The 27,029-nt window shown below is 49.1% G+C and overlaps 1 protein-coding gene across 1 annotated transcript in view; it reads left to right on the plus strand.

The window, feature by feature from the left end:
- The window catches only part of Crtac1 (cartilage acidic protein 1), a 145,172-nt gene that overhangs the window by 76,577 nt on the left and 41,566 nt on the right, over window positions 1-27,029 (plus strand). The window contains exon 3 of the mRNA XM_021151716.2: window positions 17,965-18,161. Within this exon, the coding sequence (XP_021007375.1) occupies window positions 17,965-18,161 (197 nt within the window). The remainder of the gene's footprint in view (window positions 1-17,964; window positions 18,162-27,029) is intronic.

The raw sequence follows: 27,029 nt of genomic DNA on the forward strand, positions 1-27,029 counted from the left end.
CTCTCTCTTGCTCTGTGTATGTGTGTGTCTGTCTGTCTGTCTCTGTCTCTCTCTCTTTTCTCTCTATCTCTCTCTTGCCTTCTCTGTCTCTCTCTGTGTCTGTCTCTCTCTCTCTTTCTGTGTATGTCTGTGTCTCTCTCTGTCTCTCTTGCTCTCTCTCAATCTCTCTCTTGCTTTGTCTGACACTCTCTGTGTCTCTGTCTCTCAGTCTCTCTCTCTTGATCTCTCTCTTGCTCTGTGTGTGTATGTCTGTCTCTGTCTCTCTCTTGTTCTCTCTATCTCTCTCTTGCCTTCTCTCTCTCTCTCTCTCTCTCTCTCTCTCTCTCTCTCTCTCTCTGTGTGTGTGTGTGTGTGTGTGTGTGTGTGAATGGGACTTGGATCTCACCTGTTATGCTGGGCTGGCTGTCCAGCAAGCCACAGCAATTTGCCTGTCTCTGCCTCCCTGACTATGCTTACAAGTGTGCCTGCCCCAGACTCAGTCTTCTTACAAGAGTTCTGAATATTGAACTCAGGTGCTTACGCTCATATTGCGAACACTTTACCAACTGAGCTCTCTCCTCAGCCCATCTTCTACAAATCTGATGTGCACATGAGTGCCCCTGCTAAAATACAAACTCCTAGTTAAAGATCTGGGCTGCCTCCCCCATTACAATTTTAACACGCTCCTAAATGATACCTTCAGCCCCCACATCTAGACTTTAAGTAGTACATAGCTGCTTCATGCAGTTAGGAGGAGATCAGCCAGCCCTAGTGAGGCTTTTATTCTGAATGGAAGATTCAAATCATAAAATGCCTGTTGACCTAATATCTTAGATTATAGTCTTGTACCTTTCATTTGTAATTAGCATAGCTGTTTATCTTAACTGCCAGTCAGGTAGGTAATTTTTATGTAGCAAGCACTTTAAAGAAATAAATGTCTGGGTCCAATTTGGTACTTTCTCACTAATACTTAACACACAACATTTCCTCTCCCTAAACTTTAATGCACATTTGCTCCAACAGCCAGATTCTGATTAGTGTTAATGCATGGCTAAGGGAATTGAAGCCAGCCTGGCAACAAAGACCCCTCGGAATGAACACATTTCGTTGTTGGCAGCTCTATATTTTTTTTAAAGCGAGCGTCTCCTCTAGAACTATTTCCTCCCAATCAAAATGAAGAGCTGAATTCATCAGTTAACACTCCATAGCAACTAGAAGACTTTCGCTGCCTCCTCCAGCCATTATTTCTGAAGACACAGCCAGGCGTACCCCATTAGCTGCAGCATGAGAGGGAACACCAGCAGAAACTTGATTTCCCTGTTGAGATGGGGTAGCCAAGGGAAGCGAGCAGACAGATGGGCATGGGTATGGCCAGAGCATGTGGAGGTTCCCCCAAGTGAAGGATGAGGGGGTCCACACAGTGTGGCCCGTAAGGCTTGACAGGTACTGGGGACTTGAAGAGTGATTTGATATGCAAACCCAAGCAGGTCATCATGGGGTTGTCATCAAGATAACATGTGGTCCAGGACCTTGGCTTGACAGGGCCAGAAGGGCAGATCTTTCCTAATCTGAAGATGGCCATTGCTGTTCCCTGCTGAGCTGTGATCAAACAGAAGCATCCTCAGTCCTTCTCTTTGCATGACAGCCCTACCCTTCTTCAAACCTGAAAACTCACGGGCACTTAGGAGGGCCTGTGATGTGTGTCTAGCACCCTGGGTCTCTTTGCTCGTCCAGTGCAGACATCAGACCAGGCTGGCTTACAGCAGTCCCCTGTCAATTTCCAGCCCATGTCCAGCCCATCTCCAACCCATTTCTAGCCCATGTGCAGCCCCAGATGCTAACCTAGTGGAGAAAACCTCCACTGCTGCTGACCAGGCCCTCAGCATGCCTATCTTATATCTTCACCAGGGCATTCCTGCAGCACTCAGAGCCTGTGTGTCAGCTCCTGTTGAGCTTGGTAGAAAAGAGAGAGCTCTCTGGAGAGCCCAAGCAGCTGCCTCTGTTGCTGACAACGTGTGTGTGTGTGTGTGTGTGTGTGTGTAGTGTGTGTGTTGTATTTATACGTATGCATCTATAGTGTGTCTGTTGTGTTTGTATGTATGTGTGTATATGTATATATATTTAAATATATAGTGTGTATGGTGTATGTGTGTTGTATTTGTATGTATGTGTATGTATATATATACATATAGTGTGTGTGCTTGTGTGTGTGTTGTGTTTATATGTATGTGTATATATACACACACACATATAGTGTGTGTCCTTGTGTGTATGCATGTATATATAGATAGTGTGTATATATGTTGTGTTTGTATGTATGTATATGCATATATAGTGTGTATGCTGTGTATATACATGCATATTTAGATAGTGTGTATGTGTAGTGTTTGTATGTATATGTGTATGTGTATATATATATATATATACATATAGATAGTGTGTGCTTGTGTATATATGTATATTTAGATAGTGTGTGTATGTAAGTGTTATGTTGTGTTTATATGTGTATGTGTATATATATATACATATATATATGTATATATATACATATATGTATATATATACATATATATACATATATATACACATATATAGTGTGTGTTTGTGTGTATGTATATATATTTAGATAATGTGTGTTGAGTTAGTATGTGTGTATATGTATATATAGAGAGAGTATGTGTGCTTGTGTATATATATGCATTTATAGATTTTGTGTATGTGTGTGTGTGAGAGAGAGAGAGAAAGAGAGAGAGAGAGAGAGAGAGAGAGAGAGAGTAAAACAATGGCTGTGTCTCTGTTTACATGCATTATGCCATTTGGCCTTGAGGCAGAGCAAATATTATTAACCCCACTTCATAGATAAGGAAAATGAATCCTAGTGGATATAACCAGGTTCTTTATCAAGTCTGTATTTGGGGTTAGAAGAATAAAATATGGTCCAGAACTCTGTGGCACTCGGTCTCCTGTGCTCAAGGCTACCCTGGTAATAATAATAATTCAGCTTTTCAAAAATATTTATTGAGTTACCATTATGTGTCAGACGGCAGACAGTCTTGCTAACCAGTGTCTGCTGAGCGTGTGCTCTGGGCCACACACTACTTTAACCATCACGGAGATACAGGGCAGATCTTCATCCTCTGTACTTGAGTGGCTGTCAGCATCCTCACCCCACACCAGAGGAACGGAGACTGGACAGCTGGAGATAGCTGGGGAGCTGCGTCAGGCAGTCTCTCTCCTGTCCTGAGACCTCGATCCTCTTAGCCTCTGTGTTCTGTCTACAGGTCCAGTGCCCTCCCTGACACTTGGTGACATCTCTACAGAGCCCACCTCACTCTGGCCTCCCTACATGGATGCCCCCTTTCCAGGATAGTCCATCTTCTTTGTGGGACTGAAGTCCATACCTGGTGATGTGTAACTCACCATTTCTCCAGTGGCCCAATGTTGCTCTCTGAGGCCACATCTTAGTCACTACTCCAGATCTGCCTTCCTCAAGTGAGCTGCCACTCCCTTCTCTCAAAGAAAAATTTCACCCACTGGCCAAAGAGAAAACCAGTCCAAGTACCACTTATTAATGGCTCTCTCACGCTATCTCGTACCTCACCCATCTTCACTTCCTTTCTTGCGATCCCAGACTTAGTAGATAAGCAGCACTTGACATCTGTTTCTTCTGCCTCCTGATCACCTGGCCCAGGCATCCTGGCAAACCACTGCCATAAACATACCCAAAGCTTGGAGCACATTGAGACTCTTAATCAACCTGTGTCCCCCGGCTATGATGTCCTAGACCTTTCTGAACCCCTCTGAATTCAATGAGTTGTCTACACTGCAGCTCCAAGCCTCTGTTCTCGCTAAGAAAGAGCCATCTTAAAGGTTGCCAGTGGCTTCCAAATTCCCAAACACATATGTGGTTCTGCATTCCACTTTGTCGCAGAGGTACGGGACCTCCGCTGGGGGCAGAAGAAACTCAGAACACTAGACTGCATTTACCCTATACCACCCTCAGGTGCTGGGATTGCAGGACGCTTTGATACCCTGCTCAGGTGGTGAGAAAACTCAGCCTAAGATATGGGCCTCAGCCCAAGTGAGAAACAGCACGGGCTGAGGTCAAAGCTGGGGTTCCCAAGCTCCCAGGCATCCAGTTGTTGCTGGAAATTGCATGGACTCGGGAACAAACAAGGAGGAAGATGAGCCAGGGGTTCCCACACTCCCGGACATCCAGTCGATGCTGGAAATTGCAGGTTTCATTGACTGTTTATCATTGAAAATGGGTGCACACCACTTCCTCTGGGTGGACCAGAGCTTAAATCCCTTTTGCAGGAAGGAATGTCTAGGAAGGGAAGCTTATTGGCTAAACCCTTGGGGCTCATCTGATACCTCATTAGCATGGAGAACTCTGTTCTGATCTACATGACTATTGGTCATGTTCCTATGTGGGAGTGTGGTCTTGTGTTCCAGACCAGGAATCTTAGGAGGGCGCAGGAAAACGCCTACCATTCTCAGATGGGTGCTTAGGTGCCAGGGTCTCTGAACCCACTCAACCTTACCAAGTTTCCTAGCATGGTCCACACGAACACATTTGCTGGTCCAATCCTCAGAACTTTGGTCCTAGAGCATTTGGGCCTAGTAGCTGCCCCTCTTGCTCGAAATCTTGTTTTCCTGTTTTCTTTTCCCCACTATTCTGTCTTAGACATCATTGACTTACGAGGAACCGAAATCCACCTAGGTTAGCTCAAAAGAGCCCTTTAGAAGGATTGTGTGGAATCACAATGGACTTTCCTGGAACTCAACATGTAGCCCCAAGTTGGCCCCAAATTTGTGCTCATCCCTTTGCCTCAACCTCCCAAGTGCTGCCATTGAGGTTTAATGCACCATGCTTGGCTTACACTGTTTCAATTCTGTCCTGTGGTCAATTCTTCATGCATATAGTCAACAGATAATGCTTTCCAGTGCTTTGCTATGATGGTATATTCTGCTTAGAATCCATTAGCTCTCCCCTCCATTTCCTACCCAGGACAATCTGAAGCCTTGGTGTGATGCTGCAGGGACCACCAGCCTGGCTTCTATGCCTGGTCACTATCTGTGTTGTCATCTGTTATTTCTGCTACACTCTCACACACATCACTGTACAGTCCAGCCAACCTATCCAATCCCTAAACAAGTTTTCTGTTCTCTGATGTTCCTTAGCCTGTACTGTTTGTTCTACAAATACTTGTTTATACCTATCTGACTAAAAGACTATGCATGTCTCCCATTCTAGATCAAATGTATTTTTATGAAGTCTTTCCTTCCAGTGTAAGTGACCTTTCTGTCTCCTGAACACTTGGGATTCGGGTCACTTATTTACGCCGCACCAGGCTGAGACCCTAGGCAGAGATTTACACTAAAGGTCATGTATATCCATCATGGTACCTGGCAGTGGTCCTAGCTTTATGCTGGATCCCAGTGTGGGGTGACATGGGGTCAATAATTAACTTATCACTTCTGCTCTTACAGAAGAAGCAAACATCTACGGGCCATGTGGCCCACCACTGTGACCTATATTGTCATACTTCCTCAACTGAGAAAGAGGCCAGCAGTTTGAAAGTGGCAGATCCTGGGTAGTTATAGCATGCCATAAAGTTTGAGTAGGTATCTAAAATGTTTTATGACAAAGCAGTTAATGGTCTCCCTAAATCCTAAGCAAGTAGATCTACATGCTGGAGTCATGGCTGCCACAGCCCAGACTTGCCCTCTGGACACATGGATGAGGGTCATGCAAAGAGATTTAAAACAGGACCCATTTCCAGGACACAGGCACTCCACACTCGGGGTTGACCTCCTCCTCAGGTGTCTGGAGGAGAGTGGAAGAGTGTCCGAATGTCTCTGAGTCCACGGGGACTTCATGGAGTCAGGGACCTCCATTAGTAGGCCTTGAGGAACATGTTTCCAAAGCAGACTCGATGAGTCACTGTCACCTAGAGACACATCCTTCATCCTTCCAGACACTTCTCTTCTTAATGACACACAGCATCTATTTGAGAGTTGTCAATCACAGGCTCCCATCTCCTGGCACTGACATTGCCGTACAAAACCAGCTGAGCCAATCATAGATCTCTGAAGTTTGTCCTACAGTGGCTTGCATCTGTTAATCCCAGCATGCCTAGAGCAAGATGGGAGGCAGAGACAGGAGAATCACCTGGAAGCTCACGGGCCAGTTACTCTGGCATACACAGCATGGCAGAAACAAGCAAGACCCCCACCTCAACAAGGCAGGAGGGAAAAAAATGAATTCCAAAAATATTGTGCTTTGATCTCTCTACCCATGCATCGTGGTGTGTGCACACCCTGCTCACACATCACATGCGTACACTGATACTAAATAAAATAATAAGAAAAATCCTGCCCTCCTCAAAAAACAAAAAAAACAAAAAAACAAAAAAAAAAACAAAGAAAGAGAAGAGAAGAAAGTGCCTTCTATTGAGGGTGAAGCTAGAGTTCGTGTACAAGGCTGGAATGCTGTCACCGTTCAACCCTTCGAACAGGAGAATGGTGCAAGAGAATGAAGCCAACAGAAAGAAAGGGAGGGGGAAAGAAGGCAAAGGCCCACAATCCCCAGCGGCTAGCCCTCACTCCACTCTCCCGAAGGTTGCCCACACCCGCTCGATTCCTGTAGTTTGGAATCTGTGCCAAGAAATTCCACAGCTAGTTCAGCTTAAGTGTTTGTCGCACACAATCAAAGAACCTTGACTAACAGCTTCCATCTGGCCCTGGGATCCCTCCTTTGACAGTTTCTGTGATGTCTGCTTCCATGTCTCCCTCTTTTCCTGGAAATACATTGAGAAATAGTCATGGTCTTGTTCATCTCCACCGCCTCGTCAACATCAGCAAACAGGAGCGGGCACCTGCTCAGTCCCAGCGTTGTCCTAGAAACAGTGAGAAACAGAACTGCCAGGGAGGGTCTCTGCCTTCCAGTGCTCCTGTGCACATCAAAATCCAGGAAATTCCAAGGGCGCTGAGCACACGCTGAGCATGGAGCTCTTTTTGGAATGAGTCGTTCATCAGTCACTCCACGTGGAGTTTTTACAGAGCACAGACACTTGTAGCTGCAGATTATTCTTACGTCTTAGTTCCAAACATCCCTTTCTTGGAAAACCGTCCACTCTTCAGAACAGAAGTGAGGGTTTTCCTTCATCTTAGTTACTGTTTTCAGTGAGCGTTGTCTTTGGGAGGTCTTCTTCATCTTAAATCAAGATCAAATCTGCCTTGCATTATTTCTGGATGCCCTTTTCAAGCCTAGGGAATATACCTTCCCAGACCCTTCATCCCACCCAGGATCCTCCCATTCCCAAAGCCCTACTCTTTCACAGAGAATCCTTGGTCTGTGCACAGATCCTGTTCCAGAATGCAACATGGGAGTCTCCTGTCTTAATGCCTTTCCATATGTTTTCCGGTCCTATTTAACTTCAATGGCTTTCAACGAATTAAACATGAGGAAAGGAAGAAAGATCGTTACGTACATTTCCAAAGAGATAATCTGCGCTCAAAGGTATGGGATTGAAAATGGGAAACATTTAGCCACAGCTGTACATTAGTTACTTCTCACATCACTGTGGTCAAACGCCTGACAGAAACGCTTCGGAGCAGAGGGGCTGCTTTTCGCTCACAGTTTCAGATGGTGTGGTCCAGCACCGTTAGGAAGATGCAGAGGCTGAGAAAGCCTGGGCTGCGGCAGTGGGAGCTGGCGGCAATGGGAGCTGGCGGCACAGCTTGTTCATGTGGCAGACTGTGACTCAGAAAGCTTGGGCCAGAATGAGAAACAGACACAGCCTTCAAGGCCTGTCCCCAGAAACTCGCTTCTAGCTTAATCACACTTCGTGACCTCTCAAAACAGCACCATGAACCCAGGATGACATCCTCCAACACATGAGCTGATGAGAGATCTTTCACATCCAAGTTGTGACACGCTAGAAAGAAAACAAGGACTCAAAAAATGGTGATCTCTGGAATCCCCGTGGGGAACAGCAGGGGCTATTCTGGTTTTCTTGTTTTGTTTTGTTTTTGTTTTGTTTTAATTTGTTTCCAGCTTGTGTTCCTTCTGCCTCAGTTTCCCAAATACTGGGATCATAGGCATGCACCTCTCTGTCTGGCTCTTTGTTAACTTTTTCTCTGAGGGCTCTGGGAACACAGTCAGATATTCTGAGACCCAGCTACAAGCCAACTGTAGCCAGACTTCCACTGGACAGACATGCCGGTTGTGAATCCAAGAGGCTCGCCTGGAGAACTCCACTGATTTATGGGTAATCCTTTTTCCTACTTTCCAGGGATGGATTTTTCTTTCCCTTAAGTCTGAGGTGATAGCTCATCGTTATCTGATTTCTTTCCAAAAACTTAATGGCTTGAAGATGAATTATTATTCCTCCCATTCTGTGCACCAGGAATTTGGTCTAGAACCTGGTGGGTGGTTCTCCTGTTGTACAGAATGCCTGGGTACCTGGATGCTGCTGCTTCCAGTGTCAACAGACTGGACTGAGGGCCAGAGGGGTCTTCGCTCACCGCCTGGTGCCTCACTGCTCGTCCATGGAGCAGACTTGACTTCTGCAGCTCCTGATTGTCTCACAAACATCAGATTTTCCTTACATGGTAACCAGCTTTCCCCCAGAGACAGATGGAAACCACTGGGCCTCTGAAAGGCTGAGACTGGACCTGGCCCATCATCATTGTTACCATGTTTTGACTATCCAGGCAAATCACAAAGTCCCATACTCAAAGTATATTATCATATATATACATATATATATACATATGTATATATATGTGTGTGTGTATATAATCTTATGTTATATGTGTGTATTATATATCACTATGTCATCATATGTGATATATAATATACATGTTATCATGTATTTGAGATATTATATATGTGAAATGTGATAATATATATGGCTCACAACCTCTTTTTTATGAAGGTTGACAGTTTCTATCTGCCAAGAGCCAGATGGTATTTTTAGCTTTTAGGCCATACAGTCCCTGTTGCAACTACTCAATCCTGTCTTTTGCCAAAGGTAGCTATATGTGATATATGACTTTGCATACTTGTGTTCCAATAAAACTTTATTTACAAAAGCAGCCAAGAGGCCACATATTGTTCTTTGGAGGATTATTGCTTTAGGCCAATTATACGTTTGTCTTTCAACTAATTTTACCTAATGGCTAGCTAATCACTTTTTACTAGAAACTCACTTCTTTTTAACTTATAGCTGAGGGTGTTTATTAATGTGACCAAGAATAAAGTATGTCTTTTATGCCCATAGTTATGAAAATACAACATATCTTTAAAACAACTCTACAGGAATTGTCTAAAGTAGCCCACCAGATGGGACTGTTTCCCTGTGGCAACATCTCAGCCTCTGGAGACACGCTGTACTACTTACGTTTAGCATTGCTTTGAGAGACTGCAGAAATGGCTCAGTGCTTAAGTGAACTTGCTGCTCTTGCAGGGGACCCAGGTTCAGTTGCTGGTACCCACATGGTGGCTCACAACCATCTGCATCCTGTCCCACAGGATCTGATGCCCTCTTCTGGTCTGCTTGAGCCCTAGGCATGCACATGGTATGTGTACATACAAGCAAAACATTCAGACACATAAAGTAAAATGAAATAATAAGGAAAACTGTTAAACACCATCACCACTTTAATAAGCACACCCTGCGGGAGAGGTTGCCTGGCTCACAGTTTAAACACAGCGCCTCCTAGTGGAGAAGCCATGAGGTGGGCGCTTCGGGCAGCTGCTTCCAAGTCAGGAAACAGAGAGAGAGAGAGAGAGAGAGAGAGAGAGAGGAAGCCTGCTGCACCTTTTCCTTCCGTTCAGAGCCTCGCCCCAGAATGGTGGCACCACCGCCACCAGTTAGGGTGGATCTTCTCTCCTCAGATCACCCAGTCTAGAAACTTCTTCACAGGCATGCCCAGGAGCTTGTTTCCATGGCAACTCTAAATGCACTCAAGGTGACAGCCAACTAATGCTTTCCATCAGCCTGGTCTACAGGTTGACCGGCTCCTCTTTCCATGCATCTCTGTTGGTCTGAGCCCCACCCCTTCATCTGTGTGTATGCCTGTGGCTGTCTCTAGTGTTCAACCTGTCTGTATGCACATGCCCTTCTCCCCTCCTCTCTCCCTCCTGCCTCCATCTGTGTTTTACCCCCTTTGTGACAAGGTCTCTCTATGTAGCCCTGGCTGTCCTGAAGCTCACTCTGTAGACGAGGCTTTCCTCAAACTAACAAGGATGCCCCTGCCTCTGACTCCCGAGTGCTGAGATGGAGAGTGTGTGCCGCCATCCCGGGCCCCTGCTTCCTTCTCTCTCGATTTTCTTTCTTGTTGGGCAGATTATTTTTCATAATTTACTTTTTAAAAAGAAGTTTCTTGTTCTTAATTCTCAAAATAGGTATGTTACATAGCTTCCAAGTCTAAAAAGCTTTCTATTTTGTGAAAAGAGATATCACATGTAAATTATTTAGCCTAGTACCTGGCACATGGTAACTACCTAGTGATTATATTCTCTCATGTAGGTGATTTCCCACATGCACACACACACACACACACACACACACACACACGGGTCGCCATTAACAACAACAACTACAACAACGTAGCTCTTCTGTCTCTATCAGTAATTCTTTCTTACTTCTACCCCAGATATCAGCTGTCCACATCCTCTCTGTTATGGCCCTGTTTGTACATGTCTGGGGAACTACCAAAATTGGAGGATAAAAGACAAACCAAGGGACTGTGCACAACGTGCCTTTTGATCAGCCAAGAGATGATCAGGCACCTAGCCCTTTCTCTTTCTGTTCACTCTGACAAGATTTGTTGAACACATGGTGTGGACTGGATGATGACAGTGAAGCAAGTAGGCTTGTCCCTAGCCTCTTGCCTCTCACAGCCCACTGTGGGAAACAGGAAACAGAGAGAGAACAGGTCATAGTAGGAAAGAGGGTGCAGGGATCAGGAGGCAGAAATGGGCGATCTCTCTAGGGAGCTGCCTTTTAAGATGAACCCTAAGACAGGAGATGAGCCAGCTGTGGGAACAGCAGGAGGAAGGAGAATGAAATCTACTGGGGAGAGAGAGTCAGTCAGCAAAGTGGGCGGCTGCTAAGTGGGCGGGGCCAGGCAGGGCCCTGTGAAACCCACCCAGCAGCAGCTTTCCCAAACACTGGTGAACTGCCTAACAAAAGCATCCTGCGGGAGGAAAATTCTATCTTGGCCAATGGTATCAGAGATGAAGTCTGCCATGGCAGAAACAGCAGAGCGGTGTGGCTTCATGGAGAAGAAGGGAATGGCCAAGGTTTGTACACATTTTGGTGGATCGGGAAGCAGAAAATAAGACCAGAATGAGATCCTAGTTAATCCTCAAAGTCCCACCCTCCCCTCCATCAAGCATACCTCCTGTCCAGAAGGTTCCACAGCACCCCCTAAAAAAAACGCCACCTGCTGGAGACCAAGAGTTTGAGCGCACAGGCCTGTGAGGAACACATCAGACTCAAACCACAGCATCCACCCAAGAGTTTCAGGGAGGTAGCTGTCACGATCTGGCTTACTTGTTAAAAAGACTCATAAATGGAGATTAGATCAGTGGGGCAAACGAGGAAAACAGAGAAAGGAGGCACCCCAGAGATGGTGGCAGTCCGTCGGGGAGGAAAGAAAAGAATAAGGCTGAGATATTTTTAGAGGTAGATATGACAAGAAGGGCTGATGGATTAGATGGGAAGACGAAGGGGAGGGGGGGCTGAGGCTGGTGCCAAGCGCCTGGTTTTTAGTGCTTGGGTGCCTACTTGAGGGAGGGAGAAATGGAGCAATCAATAGTCCCATTTTGGACATGCTCCATCTCGGGCGCATGAGGGGAGATGTCAGGTAGGCAGTCGGATATATGAGTCTGAGCCTGGGCTAAGAGATATAAATTTAGGGGTTGTCAGTCATGGGAATGGATATGACCAACTAGAAAATGGAGAGAGAAAAGACAACAGAACCAAATCCAAGCCTGGAGACTCCAGCAGTCAGAAGGTAGGCATAGGAAAAGGGACCCAACCATGGGGGGAAAGGAGGGGAAGCCAGAGAGGGAAGAAAGTAAGGCAGGGCGTTATAAAGCCCAGTGAGGGTGGGGCTGTCCTGTGGGAGAGTGGGGGGCACTCACTGCCAAGAGGCCAAACTTGATAAGGACAGACAGGGCCTCCCTCAATCTGGCCACATTAAAGCTACCAAGGATGGCAACTAGAGTGACTTTTTGGGCCAAGGTTCGATGGGATAAGGAAATGCATGGCGGGAAAGCAGAGACCACTTACGAGGACAACTCTTTTGAGAAATGTGTTTAACCAGGGAAATCAATGACGAAATCCACCTACCTAGCCAGGGTGGGATGACCGAGGATAAGAAGTGGTAGCTTCTTTAGAAACTAACTGCTCCATCACTGGGGAGCAAAAGGTCACGCCTCGGGCTTGTTGTGATTTTTTTTTTAATGAGGATGAGAGCTTGCAATTGTGTAACTATTCACAGTTTACCAAGTGTTGTCACACACACTCTCACACGCCTCACAGCGGTCCTTCGAGGTGTGAGCGGCAGCGAGTTACAGATGAGGAAGCTGAAAACTTAGAGGAGTTGAGTGACAAGCTTGAGCCATAGTCGGGATGCACTGCCAAGGCTGTGATAGCCTAACCATGGCTGGCACACTCTGATATTAGGCATCATAACTAGCTTTCAAGAACATGGGGCCCTGCCCAATTCCCTGGCTCCATTTAGCTGTGCTTTCAAAGCCCCTTGGACTCCTACAAATACCCAGTGCTCCCCAGCAAGCGTCAGAGAAAGGAAACACAAGACCCTATGTTTTGCCCAGGCCCACAGAGAGACTGTGGATAAGTCACTTCACCTCTGTACTCTAGTGTTCACATCTATAAAATGGGGTCGTCCCAGGCCTATCGTGAGGATAAAGTGGGATTTGGAAGCACTTGACACAGAGTGTGTGCGTGGGAACTGCTCTCTGAAGGCTGCTCAGGATAACTTCCTGATGCACTCCTTCCTGCTTCACCTCTCACCCCATCCCTCACCCCCTCACCTCTGCACACAGACCTTCACACGCTCACCTCTATATTACACACACCCTTACCAACAAACACATATTCTCATTTATACACAATTTATATACACACACACTTGCCCTCACTGCCTCACACATGCATGCACACACACACATGCCCACACACATACAGACACTCACGCATACACACATGCATGCACATACACTCATACACATGCACACTCACACAGACATACACATACACACGTGCATGCTCACACCGACACATGCATGCATGCATACACACACTTGCGTGCACACACAGACACATGCATATACACATGCATACACACATGCATGCACACAGAGACACACTCACACACAGACACACACATGCACACGCTCATGCTCGCACAGACACACATATGCATACTTACACACACTTGCATGCACACACAGACACATGCATTACACACATGCACATACATATGCATACACACATGCATGCACACACAGACACATTCACACACAGGCACACATGCACACACACACTTATACAGACACATACATGCACACACCCGTGCATGTACATATACTCACACAAACACACACATGCACATGTGCATGCACACACAGACACACTCACACAGACACACACATGCACACACACATGCATGTATACACACACACACACACACCTCGATCCTCCGTACCCTTCCCTCTCCTCCTCTTCTTACCCATCGTTTCTTGTCTGACCTTCCACTCCACTCCACTCCTCATCCCCTTGTCCCTCACCACTCACCCTCTCCCCCTGCATCCACACACACCATCCCTTCCATCCTTACCCTCCACCTCTCATCCCTTCACTTTTCACCCCTCATCCTCCCATCCCTGCCCCTCACACCTTTCGTCCCCACCCCACCCCTCCACCCCTTCTCCCCTAAGCCCTTCTTCTTGAATTGTATGTCTGAGCACCCGCTGTAGTATGCTCTAGGCACAGCACACGCAGAGACACACATCCTTTTGGACTCCGGCAGTATGCACTTAATGAGGGGAGGGATGTGGTACAGACACCTTTGCCCTCTCAAGAGCGAGCCAAGGCAAGACACTGCAGGATACCGGGAAGAGAGAAGGTCACATCCAGCCTGCCACGTGGGGCTGACTTCACATAGGCTGGGGCCAGGAGGGTGGGAGAGTGTTCCCCGTGGAGCAGGGGCCGCAGCTGGACAAAGGCACAGGCACAGCCGGAAAGAGCAGTGCATCTTCAGAGGCTGTTGGGGAAGCAAGCTGTAACAACAGCAACCTAGAGAAGGGGGGTGGGGGCTCTTCCTGGGGGAGGAGCCTGGGAGCAGATGTTAGTGCTATAGGGCCAGCCTGGGGTAACCTGATGGAGAGAAGGCTGGCCCTGTTGCAATGCCCTGACTTGGCTGTGCCTTGAGATTGTTCAGAACCCCACCTCAAAACAGACTTCATGTCTCTAATCCCTGTCCCATGTCAGACCTCCTCCCACGTCCCATGTAGGTTTGGGGAGCCCCTTGACATGTGCTAATTGTGTAACCAGTGAGGCCTGACCTAGACTATCCACTTTACCCCACGATCCCCATAGGAGGCATCCTGAGACCAGCACCCCATGATCTTCCAAGAAGAGATGATCAGGGGCCACTTCATAGGACAAGAAACTTTTTCCCACCCCAGCCACCCAGTTTCAGGATAAAAGGGCTAGCCTCTAACATGGGGGGTAGGGCATGTTCTCTCCCCTCCTGCTGAGAGCTGAGCCCAGAGCATGGCAAACATCTGGGTTACCCAAGAGGTAGGGGGTAAGGAGGATATCGATGCTGGGCATTATGTGGGGACTCCCCTACCACATCCTAGGAGATGGACACTGGCTTTGCCCACCTCCTAAGTTTAGTTAAACCCCTGGACCCACAGAGCTTTCAGGCTGCCCTGCTCAGCCTGGGGATCCCTTGCTCACCAGATTCTGGAAGGTGGAGCATATGGTGGAGGTCACCTGCTTGGAATTATTCTGATTGAATGTGAGAGGGCAGGCTCAGACATTCACTCCACGGTCACACTTATGAGAGGGCAGGCTCAGACACTCACTCCACAGTCACACTTATGAGAGGGCAGGCTCGGACACTCACTCCACAGTTACACTCGTGAGAGGGCAGGCTCGGACACTCACTCCACGGTCACACTCGTGAGAGGGCAGGCTCAGACACTCACTCCATGGTCACACTCCTGAGAGGGCAGGCTCGGACACTCACTCCATGGTCACACTCCTGAGAGGGCAGGCTCGGACACTCACTCCACAGTCACACTCGTGAGAGGGCAGGCTCGGACACTCACTCCACAGTCACACTCGTGAGAGGGCAGGCTCGGACACTCACTCCACAGTCACACTCGTGAGAGGGCAGGCTCGGACACTCACTCCACAGTCACACTCGTGAGAGGGCAGGCTCGGACACTCACTCCACAGTCACACTCGTGAGAGGGCAGGCTCAGACACTCACTCCACGGTCACACTCGTGAGAGGGCAGGCTCAGATGCTCATTCCACAGTCACAGTTATGGACTCCTTGTTTAGTCCAGTTTCTACCTCACAGAAGAGAACAGCAGAGTCCAGAGCCCAAGGCCACAGCCCCAGTACAGCAGAGTTAGGGCCTCCGTGGAGCGGAGGAGCGGAAAGCATTTGCAAACTTCGTAAAGAGCTGTTAAAATGTATGGTTCTGGTAACCTCGACCACTCACGTTCCTCAGAGCCACTGCTGTGGGGAAGCTACCAGAGAAATAAATACACACAGGACTGAGCGCTAGCATCACACACAGCACAGAAAGAGCACAGAATTCCTGCCCTGAAGAGAGAAGCCCAGTGGCTACTTACAAGTTGTATGTATGACCTTGGACTTCACTGGGCCTCTCTCACCCTCAGTTTCTTTTTCAGAAACACACCCTACTTTTTCCTTTCTGGGTTGTGTGGGGCTGGCGCAAGACATTGAATGACAGTGCGTGCTCTTAGTGGGGCCAACACCCAGTGAGCACCGTGGAAGAGCTGAGGACCTGGGGCTTTCAGACTAGTATTTAACACGAAAAGTCACATCCGTCCCTGGGGTCAGAGCCAGCTGCTGACAATGCTAGAACCGAAGTGCTCTGTCTCGTCCACCCTGGCGTGTCTTCGAAGGTAACACCGCACGCCCTTGATGCTCGGTTCTCAGACACACTTCGTCAAGGTGTCTAAGGCGCACCCTCCCATCCTCCCGACGCTGACTCAGCGCCCCCCACCCCTACCCCGTGAGCTCCATCTCCCCTTTCACTCTGTGGGGACCAGAAAGCTCTTGGCCAGCCACCAGCACCCTCCAGACTTCTCTGACTTCTGGTGACAAAAGAGAGGGCTAGGCTGGATCTGTTTCAGGACTAAGAAGAGATCTCTCCCAAAGACCTACAAGCACTGACTGTCCTCTCTGGGTCCACTAAGCCAACTCATGGTGGATGCACCACCCAGCTGAAAGCACAGGGCAGCCGGCAGGCCCTGGTGAATGGGGCATGTGGGTTTCTCTGGAGATCCTGGCAAACTGCTGTTCGAGAGTGGGACACATCATGCTTGAGCATGCTGCCTGGGATAATCTTAGATAACCTCAGTTTCCCCAGAGAGAAAAATGATGGGAAAACACCAACCATGGGACTCTTGAGTCCACCAGACTCAGAGATTTCATTCAATAAATATTTACTGAGTACCTACTATATGCTGTTGAGCACAGCATGAAGAGAAGGTTCTGTTCTCATGGAGCCAATGTTCCAGTGGAACCAGAGAGAGCAGGGAAGGATGAACCAGAACACAGAGACTAGTAGATCTGTGGGGCCACATGGGGACCATGGAGGAAGAATGGGTAGAGATACAAATGCAGGGAGTACAGTCATCGAGGGCTTGAAGAAGTTGGGGGAGGGAGCCAGCCGTTTAGCTGTCTAGACCAGCATCCCACCTAGAAGGCACAGAAAGTGCAACAACCCATAAAGCAGAGACAAGCCCGGGGCTTCTGTGGGACACGGAGGGTTGCGTGGGTTCAGGAGAGACAGGTATGAGTGACGGACAGCTTCAACCTTCATCCCAACTCCCTAGAAAAAGATGCAGCAGGTCTGCATGGTGACACTCCACCCTGAGATGGGTAGTCTCTCATCGCAGACACTGTTAACCAGTGTTTCCCCCTAGCAAACGGCTGTCTAGACGCTCAGTGACACAGCTTCTCGGGGGATAACTCACGGGGTGGGGATTGAGGGTTGGGGTCCCAGGAGAGCATCAGAAATGTGCCTGGACTCAGGCACTGACACCCGATTCTGCTTTCCCTCAGGAGTTACACTCAGCTCCTCTGAGCTGCAGTTTCTCTGAGGGACCTCATCTGTTTCTCCCTTGGGAAGCAAGTTTCTAGCATCATAGCCTCCCATACCAGTCTTGTCTGGGTTTTTTTGTCAACATCAGGTTGGTTTTTTTTTTTTAAGTTAATGAGGTCATCGGTGGGAAAATGCCTTTTTACCATGAAATGGACAAGGTTGTTTTTGTTTTTGTTTTTGTTTTTCCTTCAGCCAGGCCCTTAGTTAGGGCTTGCCCACTCTCCTTGACCAGCCCACTCCTTGAATTGTGTTCTACATAGCTCTGATCCACTTTTCTCTAGCCTCGGTTTCCTTCCTTCTTTCTTTCTTTCTTTCTTTCTTTCTTTCTTTCTTTCTTTCTTTCTTTCTTTCTTTCTTTCTCTCTCTCTCTCTCTCTCTCTCTCTCTCTCTCTCTCTCTCTCTCTCTCTCTCTCTCTCTCTTTCTTTCTCTCTTTCTTTCATTCGAGTTTCCTGAGGCAAGGCTCCTTCCTGTGTACGCCAGGGACCGAGTTGCTCAAGGTGCAATGGACTCTGAGCTGGGTGGAGCAAGCCACTCACCCTCATGACCTTCTCCTTGCTCCTACAGGTACACCGGCCCCAACCTGGTTCTGAAGTACAATCGAGCCCAGAATCGGCTGGTGAATATTGCGGTGGACGAGCGCAGCTCACCCTACTATGCTCTGAGGGACCGGCAGGGGAACGCCATCGGGGTCACAGCCTGTGACATCGATGGGGACGGCCGTGAGGAGATCTACTTTCTCAACACCAATAACGCCTTCTCAGGTGAGGGTTGGGCTATCCGGTCTCTTCCTGCCCTGGCTGCCTCTCCCCTTCACTGACAGCCCTTTCTTAGTCAGTCTCCTCTGCCTCCAGGACCTCCCATGCTGGACAGAGACCCCAGGTTGACCCTTCATCTCCTGGGATGGAGTTTCATCCTTGGGACCTTGGGCTGGGACAGAGGGGCATGAAAAAGATCTTCTCCCTCAGACTGAACATCATTTTCTCCTTCTGTCTGAGGAGCCTTCCTCTCCTCCCCTCCTCTGTTCCTCCCCTCTTCTCTTCTTCCTCTCCTGTCATCCCACCTCTCCTGTGTGGTCCTTCAGCCCATCTGAACCACTCCTGGAACCAACAGATGTCCCAGGCTGTTGTCCTCAGTGCTTTGAAGACCTTCTAGAATTTGCCTCTTCAGCTTTTAGCCTAGTGCAAGGATTCCTATGTGCCAGGCAGAGAGACTCTGGGCATCAGGGTGGTGTCATGGGCACAGGACTCTGAGGAAGGCTGACCTTGAAGTTCGTGGAGCCTCGAGCTCTTTTCACACCGGCACATGCATCCCCGTTAATGGGGGGGGGGGTCTGCATATGTGCATTCTGGCTCCTCTGGTCTGGATGTGAGCCTGCTATTCCTGACAGCCAGCTCCTGGGCTACCAGGTGCACACGGCCCAGATACCACACTGAGTGGCCAGGAAACTGATGTCCACTAGGCTAATGGTGACTAATACAGAAAACACCTTCTGTGTGTCAGGCCCTGGCCCCCAACCCTCAGAGCCTTATTGCCTTATCGCAGGCACCCTCTCAGCAGTCTGGTTAGGAAGGAATTAGCAGCCATACTGATTGAAGGCACTGGGTGTTAAGGGGTTAGCTGACTCACCCAAACCCGGCAGCCCAGGATTCAAACCCAGGGCCTCACCTCTATCTGTCCTTTCCATCAAGACATGCTACAGCTTTTCTCAATCCTCTGTCCCCATGGCAAAGAAGAAGCCTGGTTACTGTGGGCACTCAGCATTCCACAAGTTGCAGGCTATGTTCTTGGGGCTGTAGATCACTCCTAACCTTTGCTCAGGTAGCTCATCTCAGATGAAAGGCAGGTTCTCTTCCTGCCCCGGCTATCTCTTCCCTTCACTGACAGCCCTTTCTTAGCCAGTCTCCTCTGCCTCCAGGACCTCCTCGTGCTGGGCAGAGACCCCAGGATGACCCTTTATCTCCTGTGATGCAGTTTGGATTTCCCTCGACCCTAAACTGTACTCACTGATAAACCCACTGCCGCTGGAGAGTTATTAGTTAACGTTTGCACGGTATCCCAACCATGGCGCCCCCTAGAGGTGAGGTTGGGTATGCACAGGACATTTCCAGATAATAGTTCCAAGGCCAACTCTTGGTCTAATCTGTGGTTTAGATTTCCACAAATATGCTGTCCTGAGCTCTCCAAGCTCTCCAGGAGGCTACCAAGTGCCTGGATGTGGGACCCTGTCTCCCAACACTCCCCAGCAACACCCACAGGCTTTCAGCTGCCAGTCCCAATCCTGCATCCCACCCAGGCTGCTCCAGGAGTTTTGAGTTCAGTCAGTTGCATGAATGAGAGGGAGGAAGGTTGGGGCCCGGTGCCAGGGGCAGGGGTGGGCAGGCTGGATGGCTGGAAGCCAGTCTTGTGCCGCCAAGAAACAATGAGCCACAGCCCTGAGTGGTGTTTTATGGGTTTTCATCTCATCTTGCCACCGAGTGAGGCCTGAGAGATGGTAATTATCCCAACACAAATATCAGGGCATGATTACCCAGCTGGATTTACTGCCCTCTCTCTACCAAGCCGAGATTGGATTAGGACGCGATTAATTGATGGGCTGATCAACTCTTTAATGTGGGGCAAGGTCAGAAAAGAAGCAGAGTCTAGGATGCCTGCAGAAGGGACAGGTCCCCAGGAAGGCCCTGGAATGCCAGCAAGCAGGAACGGGAACAACTGTCCTAATTGCACTCTTCCGGCAGGATGCCAGAGGAAGGGACAGCTTCCTCCAAGACAGCGCACTCGGAGGGGACCTGAGGGTTGTCTCTGAGGCAGCAGCCCCTCCCGTGCATGTTCTTAGAATAGTCATTGTGACTCCCAGAGCAAAGGTTCTGTAGAGGTTTTTGTGTGGGTGGGGTGTTGACAGCCTCCAACTGACCTGCGACAATCCAGTTAGAGGGCTGACTAGGATAGCACCCCATTGCCAGGCTGTGGACACTTAACTCTCAAGGCCATGCTGCAGCCCGAGAAGACTCTGATTCACCACCTGGGAATCATCCCAAGTCTGTGGTCAGACAAACAATGAGTATTCCCCTACTGACGTACTTATTTTCCTGACAAATTGCTAGTGACCACCTACTATGTGCCGTTCTAAGCACTGAGGATCCCACCCTGCTTTTCCCAGTACAGCGTGTAGTTTCTCTCAGCATCTGGCATCCTCTCCCAGTCCCTGGTCTCTAAAGTCCATAACTAAGCTCTCTAAACTCTTCCCCCATCCAGGTTTGGGATGTTAGCACTAAAGTTCCTGGAAGCGCCTGGGACCCTACAATATCCTCCAAGAGTCAGTCCACAAAAACTTTTCTGGGTGACCCTAGGCAAGAGAAAGGGTCACTGTGTGACTCATAGTGACCCCAGCTAGGTCTTCACTATTCCAAGAGCTTAATTAAAATGGACTAAATAAGTCTCAGGAAGGAACGGCAAGTGAATCACTTCCCAAGCAGAAGAAAGCCAAGAGAGATGTCACAATGCCACAGCCCAGAAGACCTGCTGCTAGGGCACCAGAGTGCCCAGAGGGGCAGAGGCAAGATAGCAGTGCCCAGCAGCCTCAGCCTCGTGCACCCCTCCCAATGACCTTCTGTGGGTTTGAGGGATGTCTGTGGGTTTGAGTTAATTTTGTAGTTGAGTGATCCATTGATTCATCAACAAGGGGTGGGCATGGAGCAGGGACATTTGTGTCATGTCAGCACTTCCTCGGGTCCAGCCCAGACAGCACTCATCCATTGCCACCCTGCCCTCTGTGAGGGTCCTGAGAGCTTCTTTGAGAGCCCTAGACAGCCACTGAAGTCATGTGGCCTTTGGGGTGTTGACAGTGTCTCTCCCTCAGCCAGGTTTGGGATGCTAGCACTGAAGTCCTGGAAGGGTCTGGGACCCTACAATACCCTCTGAGAGTCAGTCTATGCAAACTTTTCTGGGTGCCTTAGACAAGATCTTGACCCCTCTGTTTTGACTCATCTATAGACCAGGAACCATTCAGACTTCACAAAGTCTCCTCCCTCCAGTGGCCCTACAGACCGTTTTCAAGGTCCTTGGGGTTACCTGCATCCCTTCCTGGTGCAGCCAAACTGCTATGCTAACATTTCCCCCACTTTCTCCCCACTTACTACATCCTTGCCTGAAGTTCAAACTTGCTGTTCCTCACGCCTGAAATGCTTTTCCCAGGGCTCACTCTGCAAATAAGGCCCCTCTAAGAGGCACCTTATCTCAAATTGTGCCCTTATTTCTTTAACTGGCTTACTGCCTTCATAACTCATACTTGAGTCTGGAAGTGGGTCATATGCTAGCTCTGTCCAGGTCTTGTACATTGTCTGGCTCAGCATTGTACTCTAGAACCCAAAGAGGTGCCTGTCACTTAGCATCAAATATAGACTCTTGCGTGAACAGCTGGGATAAAGGATGAAAAGAACATAATTTGCACCTGCATTTGCTAAGCACTCCCTGACAGCACAGGGTGATTCTGTGGCCTCGGAAGGCCAGAGCCTCCACAGGTGCCCTGAGAAGAGTGCAATAGGCTCCATCCTGGCCACAGCAGAGAGATCCTTGCAGCAAGTAGGCTAGGTGCGGGGGAAGACTGGCATTGGAGGGTCCTGAGGGGGCTTGGGGCAAGTCTTGAGAACTGTAGAGAGAACAGAATAGGACTAACCAGTCACAAGAAGGCCAGTCCTGAACTGTGTGGGAAAAGACAAGCCAAGGTTTCCATGGGAGTGTGCACAGGACAGGAGGGGACAAGAGACAGCCAGGGCCTCCCTCTGCATCTGTGAGCCCTGGACTTCTTAGTTCTTAGGCAAATCCATCCTCTGGAGTCACCACCTGGCCCTGACTGGTAGTGTGGTAGTGGGTGGGGCAGCACCAACTATGAACACAGCGCTTACTCTATTTATACTTTTTACTCTCAGTTAAAAAGATGAGCATCAGCCGGGCAGTGGTGCCGCACGCCTTTAATCCCAGCACTTGGAAGGCAGAGGCAGGCGGATTTCTGAGTTTGAGGCCAGCCTGGTCTACAAAGTGAGTTCCAGGACAGCCAGGGCTATAAAGAGAAACCCTGTATTGGAAAAAAAAATATATGAGCATTGGATGCTGCAGTCCGTGGGCTTGGCCGCTTGCCCTGGGGCTTCCCACTCCCACACTGACTTTCTATGACTCTTCTTTGGAAAGTTCACAGCCGTGTTTTGGGTGTGTCTTGCCTTCCTTCTGAGGGCCTCTGTTTTAACCCTATCCTTTAACCTATGTTAAAACATCTCTATTAACCCCAGCCTTGCTTCAGGGACCTCCCCCATGTTGTTTGCACACAGTGGGCCCTGACCCACAGTTCTGCTGTTTGCATTTTCAGTACACTGTGGATATTACTTCGCAACACCACATAGAAGGACCCCACATTCTTTTGTGGCTGTATAGTACTCCCGTGTATAGATATGGCGTCAGTTATCACTTCTCCATGGGTCAGCACTGGCATTACTTGCATTCAGTTCAGTTCTTTTCTCCTTACAAAGAATGTCACTCGATGAATGAGCTCGTACAATCCACTATTTCCCATGACTGAGTGGATAGTTTTAAGATAAACTGGCAGAAACAGAGTGACCGTGTCAATGGAATACACACATGGAGCTCAGAGCGCCAAGCTGCCCTCCCTCGGGGCAGCACTTACCACACTGCTCTGGTGTCTGAGAAGCAAACAATTGCTAAAAGCTTACCAACAAACAACATTTCATCAACTTCGTTTGCACTATCTGCCAATCTGATAGGAAAAAAATTGATTTCCAAGAGTGGTTTTAATTTTCATTTTTCTCAAATGAGTGAGGCCGGGAATATTTTTATATATTTGGCTCTCTTGTCTATGCCTTTGCCCATTTTTTTTCCTATTGACTATTGGTCTTTTTCTTATTGATTTGGAACACCTCTTTATAAATTAGGAAAATTAGCCCTTTGTCTGAAACACGCACTGTGGTTGGTTTTCCCTGGCTTGTCATTTTTCTTTCGGCCTCGATCATAGTGGGCTTTGTAATGTGGGAAACTTTCATTTTTACAGTCTTGGATTCCCAACTCTTCCTGTACAGCTTCTGGGCTGTGTCACACCTAAAGAGACACTCTGTGTTCTGCAGGGACATTTGTAACCTCCCAGAGAGGAGATGATGTGTCAGTCACCATGCTAGAGAGAGAACGGATCTGGGCAGGCTGCTCTTCCGGCCTCCTCTGCCTACACAGCAGATGGGCCATCTGCTCTCTGGAGATGCACCTCTTGCCCAGCAACTCCTTCAGCCAGGCTGGCTCCAGCTGCAACCAGAGTTCCCTGTGCCTCGCTACCATAGCGTGATGCCTTGTGCTGGCAGCTTTGGAATCCGCTGGACACTCAGAAAACTCCAAGCTTTACCCAATGCCTGCCAACCCAGAACCCATGTCACCATCCCCAGGGGCTTCCTATGCCCCATGAAGTCTGAGCTGCACGTCATCTTATTTATTTCTGAAACTCCACCCTGATCTCAAGCCCTGAAATGGATTCTCAGGTCTCTGGATCCCCGGCCTACTTTCCCTTAGACGTAGAGTCCTGGTTCTCAGCTGCCCCAGCCTGGCTCCCTTTGAAAGATGAGCTCAGAAACTGCACTCCCCAGACAGCCGGTGTTGTGTCCCATCCCATGTGACCAGTGAGCAGCTTGCCTGGAGAGAGGCCACCAAAGCAGCACCATAGAGTATGGAAAAAGCTAGGTATTGTGACACATGTCTATGCTTTCAGCTCTGAGGAGCCAGAGCGAAGATCAGGAGTTCTTAGACCATCCTTAGCTACGTAGTAAATTTTGAGGATAACCTGGGTTATATGAGACCATGTATTCAAAAACAAGAATTAGGGACTGGGGAGATGAGTCCGTAAAGTGCTTCTGAGTCCATTCCTCAGAACCCACATGAGTCAGTCAGGTGCAATGCCACACACTTGTCATCCCAACACCAGGAAGGTAGACACAAGCAAATCCCCGAGGCTCACTGGCCAGCCAGCCTGCCCTACTAGGCATGCTCTAGGCCAGTAAGAGACCCTGCCTCAAGGGGAAGACAAAGCAAGAACAAGGTGGGGAACTCCTGAGGAATGACACTCAAGGTTGTCCTCTGACCTACACACACACACACACACACACACACACACACACACACACACATGTGAGTACTGGGTCCCAGAGTTCATCACTGTGGTCTTAGCTAAGGACCCAGAGCTGTTCCCACTAGCCTTGTACACTGGCTGAGGGTGCATTGCCACATCATGACAGTCTGGAGCTGGGCATTGCCATCTGACAGTACCTGAGCCACCATGTATCTGTATGGCATGAATCTTCTTGGGGAGATGCTTGGAGGAAGCTAAGGTTGCTGGCAGGGGAGCACTGGCGGGGGAGCACTGGCGGGGGAGCACTGGCAGGGGAGCACTGGCGGGGGAGCACTGGTGGGGGGAGCACTGGTGGGGGGAGCACAGCTGGGGGAGCATTGGTGGGGGGAGCACTGGTGGGGGGAGCACAGCTGGGGGAGCACAGCTGGGGGAGCACAGCTGGGGGGAGCACTGGTGGGGGGAGCACTGGTGGGGGGAGCACAGCTGGGGGAGCATTGGTGGGGGGAGCACTGGTGGGGGGAGCACAGCTGGGGGAGCACTGGCGGGGGAGCACAGCTGGGGGAGCACAGCTGGGGGAGCACTGGCGGGGGAGCACTAGCGGGGGGAGCACAGCTGGGGGAGCACGGGCAGGGCTTGCCTCTTCACTCTGGGATAGAGGGAGGAAGAAGAGGTCAGGAATTCTACCAGGGACCTCGTGAGTCTGAGTTCATTCTTTTTAAACACATCCTTTGTCTGAACTAGCTTTCTCCCCTGGGGCCAACACTGCTCTGCTGGCTCTCCATTGACTAAGTCTTGTGAGGCATTTGAAACTTAATGTCACAGTTGCCTGCTGGGATGTGGTTTGTTGAGGACTGGCCTGGTCATGCCCTATAATTCCCCGGAGGAAGGGGAAGCGCTGGACAGAGACGCTGTTATTGTTTGTGGAATTTGTCCTGTGTCTGGCATTATTGAAGCCCTTTACAGACATTAACTAACTTACGCTCATAACAGCCTGATGGAGAGGTGGCCATTTCCATTACCCCATTTCATAGCTAAGAGAGAAGGATGAGTATGTGGCTCCCCAAGACCATCCCACAAATGGATGTTGCTGGCTGTCACAAAGCCACCCAGCTGTTTGGTAGTAACCTCTGTGCCTAAAAGTCCCCAGACTCACCTCTATGACACTGACCCCCAGAGTCCCCTCCCTGCCCAATGACATCCTTCTCCTGAGCCCTCCAGTGACTCAAAGGTGCCTTCCACTTCCCACCCTACTAACAGCCCCTCTCTTCCTGAGTACTGGCCCACTGTGGTGTGGGACCCTGGGACAAAGTGCAGTTACAAGGAGCCAGGAGGCAAGGCCCACCTCAGCACTGACTTGGGCCAGGGGCCAGTGCTGGGTGTTTATTGCCTGTGCCATCGACCCGCACAGCTCGCTGTTTATCTGTCTTCCTGACACACCTAATTACCCAGGTTGCAGCTGCCAGCGCGTTTGCTCTTCCTAAATCACGGGCTCCCAACCCTCCTGTCGCCCAGGCCTCCAGGCCTCTGCCTGCAGAGGGGCTGCCATTGATTTTGCCGTTCCCATTTATGATCTACAAGGCTCCACATCGCTGTTGCACATTTTACCTTAATTAGTTTATTCTTCTGGGTATCTCTGGTGAGCCCAGAAGGCGCGCCACCGGTGAGAGGGGTGGACCAACAGCAGAAGATACCCAAATTCCTTTGGCTAACAAGCCCGAAGCCTGCTCAGACTTCAGCACCCTAGACAGCGACTAGCGAAGCCGGTGCCGGGTTAGCTCATGGACAGTCTCCAAAGAGCTCCGTGGCCAAGTACATCTGGGAGACTCTGCGCTCAGTAAAATTAAGCAGACAATTTGTTGCAATCTTTTCAAATTTTTAATAATTTGATAACTATTGAAAAGCCTCGAAATTTGGGCTGGTATACAATCTTTCCCAAGCTTGGAGGGTCACGGAATTCTTGTCCAGGCTACTCACAGGAACCAGAGTCAATCTACCCAGGCTTTGGTGGAACATATTTGATGTCATTTCAGGAAGTGGATAGGAGAGTTAAGGGGGGCCCCAATGTGAATGAGATGGACAAGGGATGCTGTCTTCTGGGGAAGGCTGGAGACCTGCAAGCGCCATTTTCAGAAGCCCCTAGGCATCTGCAAGCAATGGCAAGCCTGCTACCACCTCATGTGACCTGAGAGATGGCAGCTACAGCACAAGGCTCTTTCCACAGATCTGAATCCAGAACGTTCTAGAAGCCTCCAGCACTTTTTTTTTTAAGTCGGTGGGAAATTCACTACATAACAAAACCTGTCCTGAGCTGATGTGAGCTATTTATAAGCTTTTATTTATCCCACTTAGTGTGAATATTCATGTTTCACTGCAGAAATATTAATGTGTTTAATTATGGGGTGCCGCCCCCAGTCCCTGCTGGGGGTGTTATATAATCAACAGTGTTCATACCATGCTATCTTCTTAGAAGATGAAGACAGCATCTAAGTCTCTAAACACATTAGGCCCCCAGGGA

Source organism: Mus caroli, unplaced genomic scaffold (genome assembly GCF_978045245.1).
Source record: "Mus caroli unplaced genomic scaffold, Mus_caroli_1 scaffold_20, whole genome shotgun sequence".
NCBI classification, from domain to species: Eukaryota; Metazoa; Chordata; class Mammalia; order Rodentia; family Muridae; genus Mus; species Mus caroli.